Raw genomic sequence first — 8,398 nt, 5'->3', positions numbered from 1 at the left:
TCTTCCGCCACGCTTGTCCCACTGACGGTTGAATTACTACCGGAAGTGAAGATCGTACTGAGCAGGTGTGTTTGTTTTTTATAACCGCTATAGAATCTCAGACAGTAAAGACGTCTTTCGGTATCCCATCACGCCCTGCGATCACTTCCGATTGCTGCTTCTAGGATGTAGAAAGCGCCATGACTCTTCATTTCCTCCGTGGGTTGCAGAGGTTTGATTGGCAGGCAAACCTCTTCCAATCGCAGCAGCGTGAGGGCTGCTCTAGCCAATGGGAGCAGGGCGAAGGCGGGCCTTAACAGCCGTCAGAGAAGCCGCCAGAAGCGAACGGGGTTTTTTTGGGGAAAGGAGCTTCATCTCTTCGTTACCATGGTAGGTTTTAGCGAAGAGATCCAGTGTGTGTGTGTGATGAATAATGGATAAAGGAAAGGGAAGTGGGTGATGTTGAAATGGGGCATTGATTGGGGGCGAGAAGCAATAGTGAAAGTGGCTCTGGATAGGTGCTGGGGGGCATTCCAGTTGATAGCAGTTCCGGCGGCCTTTATGGAGCGCCTTTACAATGCTGTATTGTAAATATTACAACACCCTTGCAGGGTAGGCCACTAATGTTAGAGCCATGTTGCAGCATCCAGGGAGGTGGCTTGCTGGTGCTGCTGATGGGATGCTTGAGATGCCCAGATGCTTTTTTTGCAAATGGGCCGATGTGCTCGTGCTCCTGGATGAATGAGGGGAGGGTATAAATGAGAGGGGGCCCTAGTGACCCTCAGCTTCTTAAAAACCCCGCGGCTCTATATCTGCTCTCGATGTGGTGGCAAAAAACATTTCATTGCTAAGCTTGAAAGAGCTGGGCTAACTTTAAGGAGGGTGTTCGAATGGAAGAAATGGGCTTGCAGGATCTTTTGTCTCCATGGAAGAAGATAAGAGAGTCTGGCAGCCAGATTAGAGGTTGTGCAAGTGTTATGCAGAAAGAACTGCAAGTTAGTTTATTTTGTGTGCTGTATAGAAATAGAAAATATGTAATTCAGAGTGATTGGCAAAAAACTATGCTTTTGTAAGCATGTAACCCATTTGCCAGCCCTTTGTTACATGCTGTTATATGTGGATTTTAAATTAATTTTATATAACCAGGATTCCAACAGTTCAGTCCCTCTTCTCTTTCCTGTATCTGCACCAAATTTCTGAGCAGAATTTTCCACCCTAGTGCCCCTCAACTAATGCTGAAAGCCCTCTATGCATGGGGTTGGGGGCCTTGCAGTGAGATCTGCAAAAAGGGGGAGCTGTGATACTGCTTTCCTGGGCTTCTCTAACCCATATGCCTTCTTGAGGTTTCCCCACAGCAGACCGCTGACTTCTAGGCTCTGGTGGGTCTAGGCTGAATAATCTCCATCCAAATGAGAGAGCGATAGAAAAACACTGGCTAGTTGAAATAATCTTTCTCTTCCAGTCTATTATGTCCTATAATGGTGGGGCCGTCATGGCCATGAAGGGGAAAAACTGCGTTGCTATTGCTGCTGATCGGCGATTTGGCATTCAGGCTCAGATGGTCACCACAGACTTCCAGAAAATTTTCCCAATGGGAGACAGACTATTCATTGGCTTGGCTGGGCTTGCCACCGACGTTCAGACAGTGTAAGTACTTCCATTGGACTGGGGATTCAGATGGTGAGAGGTCTGGGTAGGGGAGGGGGGGAACTGGGTTAATGTCTCTTGCCAAATAATCTTTCACAAAAACTACCCCCCTCCCCCAGCCTCGAATCAAAGGGGAAGAACAGCTGGCAAGGTTTGCTGAGAAGTTTGGCAGTTGTGTAGGGGGTGGGAGGCAGCACAAAATTCCCTGTGTTGTGGACTCAGATACAAACTAAAGGAGATCGAATGGGGCATTAAAGTGCATGCCCCTGTCTATGATTTGCAGTCTAAAAAGCTGAATTTTAGCATTGCGTGTTGTTTCAGTTCTACACTTGAAATGAAGTTGTCAAGTGGAAAGCCTTGATTCTTAACCACTGGAAGATGCAGATGGAGCTCTTCCTAATTTTATCATCTGGTACTTTCATGTTTTTGAACTGTACCCTAAAATATCCAATGAACTGGTGTTTTAAAGAAAACTACCATCCTATTTGTGTATACTTGTCACAGCGTTTTCTCTGAGCAACTGCATGTCATATTTAGAGGGTGGTACCGAGACCTTCAAGTGCATTTAATACCAGTTCTTTTCTTCTTCTTTAAGTGCCCAAAGGCTCAAATTCCGCCTGAATCTCTATGAACTGAAGGAGGGCCGGCAAATCAAGCCCCAGACCCTGATGAGTATGGTATCCAACCTCCTGTATGAGAGACGGTAAATAATTAAGCTACTGTGATGCATTTAGGCAGTGGCTTAAAATTACGTTTCACTGCAGATTTTTAGAGGGGCAAGAAGTTTGTTCCTCATGCTGGGCCTATCCCTGGCATGACATTTGACTCCCAAATTACCTATCCAGGTTGAACTGGGGAAGGGCTGATTTTAGTGGCAGAAGCATCCACTTGGCATGCAAAAGGTCCAAAGTTCAATCCCCGGCATCTCCAGTTAAAAAGACCGGGCAATAAGTGATGCGAAGGACCTCTGCTTGAGACCCTGGAGAGCTGCTGCCATTCACAGTAGTGGATAATACTGACTTTAATGGACCAAAGGTCCGATTTGGTATAAGGTAGCTTCATATGTTACTGAAGTCAGAGCCCTTGTTAGAGTGCCTGCTAGTGTCTCATCTTCTTTCAAGCCCCATATTCTGTTTGAGGAGTGAAGTTACCAAGAAGCCCTGTAATCTCCCACCTGCCCAGAATTTTTCAGCCCGAACAGATTGGCCCGAACAGTCTGGAGCCAGTACACCACAAGTAGTGGTAGTTCTAGAGAGGATTCAAAATGGAGTAAAGCCACATCTGGACTAAAGGAAAATTCCGTATCTGGTCTCCAAATATCTGAAGACTCCTTAGGCCCTGAGTAAACCCACGGGAAATCTGATGAGCAAGCTGGGTTTAGAGGCGGCAGGTCAACAATAGATCACTGCCTAATAATGCAACACCTTGTAGAGAAATACGCTACAGGAGGCTAAGCATCGCTTTATGCGGCATTTGTTGATTTAAAAGCAGTTTTTGACACAGTCTCCAGAAATAGATTTTGGGAAAAACTACAGGCCTCTTCTATTAATAGGCAACTGCTGTTCCTTATTTGGGCCATGCACAAGCCAACTGCCCTTAGAGTATGGTGCAGCCGAATTGGGCATTTGACTGACCCCATTCAAACTCACAAAGGAGTCAGGCAGGGGTGCCTTCTAGCCCCCTTTCTGTTTATCTTCTACATCAACAATTTGATAAACCTTTTGAATGACCATGGATTGCACCCTCCCAAATTAGCATATAGGTACATTCGTGTACTGCTCTATGCAGATGATGCTGTATTACTTTCTAGGACCCCCATAGGGCTGAAACGAGCCCTAAAATATTCTCCCAATTCTGTGATACTAAACACCTTCTAACTAATTACCAAAAAACTAAGATCCTGGCTTTCGATAAAAATCCAAAGATCAGACGATGGGAGCTTCAGGGGCATCAGTTAGAACAAGTTACCAGCTTCAAATATTTGGGTGTAGTTTTGCAAGCCTCAGATACCAAAACAACACATAGCAGCTTTGTTGCTGATGTGGGGAAAAAAACAGCAAACAGCATACTGAAATTCTATTGATCACAAAGGGGGCATTAAGGGGGCTGCACTCAGATTGTTTAAAGCCAAAACACTGGCCCAATTAGTATACGGATCATTCTTGGGGCCGCCATCCTCTTCTTTCTTTCAACTTGAGAGAGTGCAGTCCAACTTCCTTAGAGCCCTATTACAAGTGCCCAAATGCATGCCTAACTCATGGGTCAGACTGGAAACAGGAATGTTAAGGGTAGAGGCCAGAATCACCATCCTTTCAATTTTCAAATGACTGTCAGGAAGTCTAAACTCGCAAGGTCTGCTCTTTTATTCCAAGACAAATTTTAATCTAATTGGCAAAAGGCGACTCTGAAATCTCTGGGAAAATTGGGTCTTTCCCCTCAAAGTTTGCTAGTTATGGGGTTAGACCAGGCAAAATCACTCATTAAGCAGAGAGTGACAGATATTGAAAGACAAATGGATTTACTTAGAGTACCAGGTTTTATTTCTTCAGAAAATACCAAATATATTGCTGCTCCTGCAGCCTATTTATACTTTCTTGAATCCAGTAACTCCAGAAGGACATTTACTTCAGCTAAAAGCTCAACTCTAACCTCTGCAGTTCTGGAAGGAAAGTTTAAAGCAGTCCCTTACTCTCTTAGGCTTTGCTCCTGTCCCCTGTCCTGACTCAATGGAGCACATCTTTTTTAACTGCCCAAGTCACAGTTAAATTACAGCGGAAACCATCAGTCCATTAGTAGAAAGATTCCCTGGAAGATCGAATAAAATCAAACTTGGATTATCTTTTGTCTGATCGGAATCACCGGACAACACGTCAAGTAGCGAGATTCTGTGCCCAGGTCTACAAGCAACGTAAATCACATAAGGCAGACTGAATGTATTTTAACCTTTTAAACAACTAATTTATGATGATCTTATTTTTCTACTCTTATATTTATTTATTGTTCTTCTCCTGTATCCAGTCTTAACTGTTTTTAAATTGACTTGCAAATGGTTTTATATGTGTTGGTCGCAGACAGTAACAATAAACTTGACTTGAGCTAGACCTTTGGTCCTTCAGTCTTGCTTTAGAAGAGAGACTTTTTTCTTTCAGGTGCTTTCAGGTCTTTGCCACCCTAGGTCATGTTAGCGCTGCTGAAGCATTGCATGTTTTCTGTCAGGCCAGAAGCAAAATTATAACTCTGGTGCCCCACGTGTCATATTCTTAAGGCTCTGCAGTGCTCATCCTTGCAGCAAAGACCAGATGATTGGCACTTTGCTAACCCTTCTTGCATTGTCATCAAATAGCCAGTTAAGGAATCTTGCCTCCCTTCCCCCCACCCCATTGGACTTCCCACTCTTTTGATGTATAATATATTCCAAGGAGCTTTAATTCACAACCTTTCAGCCGAAAGAGGTTCTGGAGGCAAGTTCCAAACCTTCAGGTGCAAGAAGGGTAACCTTTCAGTCTCTGTCAGCCGCTTCACCTAGCACAACCCATTACTCAAACATTCTCAAGTCGATTTCAGATATTCTTTCATTTTATATAAAAAAGGAATTTCTCAGTTGTGTTATTTCACAGCTTTGCAATTTTTTCCTTTGTCCCCGTGCTCATGGAAATGAGGGGTGGCAGCCGGGCCTCTTGTAAATGATGCTCCATAAGTGGAAAGCTCTGCCCCTTGAAGCTCACCTGGCACTAGGACTGCCCACCCAGTGCTGGCACCCAATGAGAGATTAGGGAGATACCTACCTGACTGGCAATCTTCTTTGCAATTGCAGCTATTTAAGAATAATGGGTCAAGGTGTTATATTATGGGACACTTTAAAATGGCAGTGCAACATAGCCATGAAATAGTGGAATGTATCACCATAAACCAAATCTGAAAAAAGATTTCAGGCTATCATGGAGAAAACAGTTCAGCAGTATTGTTTGAAATCTCTGTAATAACTACTTTGGGGGGAGGGGGTTATGGCATTTCCAGACACAGTGGCTTGTATGCCATAAATGTTTTTCTGCCACTCTTTTTTCAAAATAACATTTTAATATGATGTATGGTGTTGTATATATAAAGCATCAGTATTGGAAGGAATGTACCAAATTTCTATGAATCCATTTTCTTGTTGCTCCCAGGTTTGGACCTTACTACACAGAGCCAGTGATAGCTGGGCTGGACCCTGTCACATATAAACCTTTCATCTGCTCCTTGGATTTGATTGGTTGTCCCATGACAACTGATGACTTTGTGGTCAGTGGAACCTGTGCAGAGCAGATGTATGGCATGTGCGAATCCCTCTGGGAGCCAGATATGGTGAGTAACAAGAACACAGAGTTGGCAAGGGGCATGCTACCAATAAGCTGCTGGCTCTCCGTTGTTTCACTTGTGCTTCTCTGGCCATGGGGTTAGACTTGCTGAGCCTGATTTGTGCTAGTATGACAGTTGCAGCTGTTATGGACAGTCCCGTAAACGGAGCTGATCACAGGAATGGATTGCGTCAGGAATTCCCCCTGCCCCCACCCTGAACTGTAAATCTCCAGGTCTTCTAAGAGAGGTCATACAGTGTAATACCCCCCCTCCAGTGCAACTCCCTAACCAATCTGTATTTCCAAAAAAAGAAGTCCCCTGGAAGACTGTTGCTTTGAATTTAAAAAATATCTCCCTCTGTCTGCAGGAACCGGATCAGCTCTTTGAAACCATCGGCCAGGCCATGCTCAATGCGGTGGACAGAGATGCAGTGTCGGGCATGGGTGTGATCATCCACATAATGTACGTACAGGTCATGTGGGTGAGCCCTCTTAATGAACACATTCACTTTGTGGGTTGGGCTTTGGCTCAGTTTCCCAAGATTAACATGTCTCTTTGGCTTAGCCTTGCACACTAGAAGAAACCAGTAGCATAGAGGGATGAACTTATTTTGGGTCTCCCTGGGGTGTGAACAGGATTATCTGCTGCACTCCAATAGCACAGTGAGCAGTTGTCAGTGGTTGGGATCGCCCTCTTGCTCCTGAATGGGAGCTATGTCAGGGCAACTGAATGTGTATACTGTGGGCTGAAATTGCAAAGATTTAATCTCTGGTTTGCTCTCTTCTCTTCCCCCACCTACCTTCAACAGTGAGAAGGACAAGATAACTACTCGAACACTGAAAGCTCGCATGGATTAACTAATGGCGTTGCTGTTCTTTTAGGACGCTCAATTTTCTTTTTTTAAAATCTGGATGGCTGAAATGCAGCTTTTGTTTTCCAAAAAAGACCTATAATTTTGGTGTCAAGGAAAGCAGTTGATAATAAGGGATTGTTGGCAAATAAAAAGAATTGTTTGGTTTTTCAACTGTAATATGTAGGCTCAAGATCTCCATTCTGAAAAATGATATGGAAGGTCTTTGAAGAACATCCCCGTTTCTCCCATACTGATAGATTGTCAAGGTAAACTGCTTTTCAGCAGGGGAAAAAGTTGTTCATTACTGTGGATTGTTATTCTTTTATGGTTCCAATGTGGGGCAGTCTGTTCTTCTGGTATAGCACCTCCGCTGGTCACAGGCAGGGTTGTTTGGCTTTGGGTGACTCCAGAGAGGTGGGGCTTCCTTAATAATCCAGACTATCTCCTGTACACATTAAGCAATGCGGAATGGGATGTAGAAAAGATGTTAATCCCTGGGTGGCCCCAAATGTCACTTGAAATACAAATCCCAATTGGGACACCCTCCTTCTAAGAAAGAAATTTTGTTACTGCTAAGATACTGGACCCTAAAAGCCAAGATGACGAGAACTGTTTTTCAAGTGACTATCCAACCTTAAAAGAAGAACCCCATAGCCATTTTCTAGAGGCAGGTGGTGATTTTCAGGCACTAGACTAACATGACTTGTTTATATTGCCTCTAATCCATGATCTTGACAGAGAGGATGACTCATTATTAGGAACAATTGCTAAAACCAGCCAGCAGTGGTGCAGACTTTTCACAGGCAAAATGCAAAGGACTAACCATTCTTAATGCCTGAACAATGCTTATGGTCATTCCTTCAGGTATAACAGACAGAACTGAAGGAGGTAGGGAAACATTTGAGCACTAAGTAAACTATACAGCTACAGGCACATTTGGTTCCCAAAAGGCCACTCTGTGCTTATGGGAAAGAGACGTTCTCGTATACCACGAGTATAGCGTTCTAAAATACTGCACATGCAGACAAGATCACCTGCAGGAAAAGGTGCTGATTCCATAGAAAACCTATGCATCATAGAAGGCTGGAAAAGACCTCCTGTTAGAAACTGGTGAACCTGCTAGGGGCAGAGAAGACTCCTCTTGCTAAGCCCCCAATGCTCTTTAAATCAACTGGCTCTCATTGGAACTCAAATCCAGACCTTTGTCTCAGTCAGTGTGAAAAATTTAAGAAACTTCTCCAGCAGCCTGCATGGATCTGTGAATCCAGCTACACACAATGACATGCACGCCTGTTCCTACTGTTACTTCCATTGGGAGACGCATGCTAGAGCAGAAGTCCCCAACGTTTTAAAGCCTGTGGGCACCACTGGAACTCTAAAGCAACTTTTAAAAACTGCACACCCACTCAGATCTCCAGTGGCCTTGCTGGGCAATAGCCCCACTTGACCCTACCTATTTTCTAAAAACACTTGGTGGGCACCAGGAAGTATGTTGGGTGCCATGGTGCCTTTCAGCACTATGCTGGGAATCCCTGTGCTAGAAACTTTGTGTCTCAGTGACCCTCAGGACAGCCCACTTCT

General features: G+C 44.2%; 1 protein-coding gene across 1 annotated transcript; it reads left to right on the top strand.

The window, feature by feature from the left end:
* The first annotated feature begins 260 nt into the window (after positions 1 to 260).
* On the top strand, positions 261 to 6,982 carry PSMB3 (proteasome 20S subunit beta 3). The gene is made up of 6 exons (XM_054993632.1): positions 261 to 369; positions 1,442 to 1,626; positions 2,222 to 2,329; positions 5,793 to 5,970; positions 6,332 to 6,426; positions 6,773 to 6,982. Exons 1-6 carry the CDS (start codon positions 367 to 369, stop codon positions 6,819 to 6,821), a joined length of 618 nt encoding a protein of 205 aa, XP_054849607.1. The 5' UTR covers positions 261 to 366; the 3' UTR covers positions 6,822 to 6,982.
* Positions 6,983 to 8,398: the final 1,416 nt, after the last annotated feature.

Source organism: Eublepharis macularius, chromosome 12 (genome assembly GCF_028583425.1).
Source record: "Eublepharis macularius isolate TG4126 chromosome 12, MPM_Emac_v1.0, whole genome shotgun sequence".
Classification (NCBI taxonomy): Eukaryota; Metazoa; Chordata; class Lepidosauria; order Squamata; family Eublepharidae; genus Eublepharis; species Eublepharis macularius.
Note: the sequence above shows the minus strand (reverse complement) of the source record. Positions and strands in the feature narration are given on the sequence as shown.

What these genes read in the sequence shown, in the direction of transcription:
- PSMB3 (XM_054993632.1), top strand. An exon ending in AACCTCCTGTATGAGAGACG is followed by an intron (nt 2,330 to 5,792) that starts GTAAATAATTAA and finishes TGTTGCTCCCAG; the next exon opens with GTTTGGACCTTACTACACAG. An exon ending in GGTGTGATCATCCACATAAT is followed by an intron (nt 6,427 to 6,772) that starts GTACGTACAGGT and finishes TACCTTCAACAG; the next exon opens with TGAGAAGGACAAGATAACTA.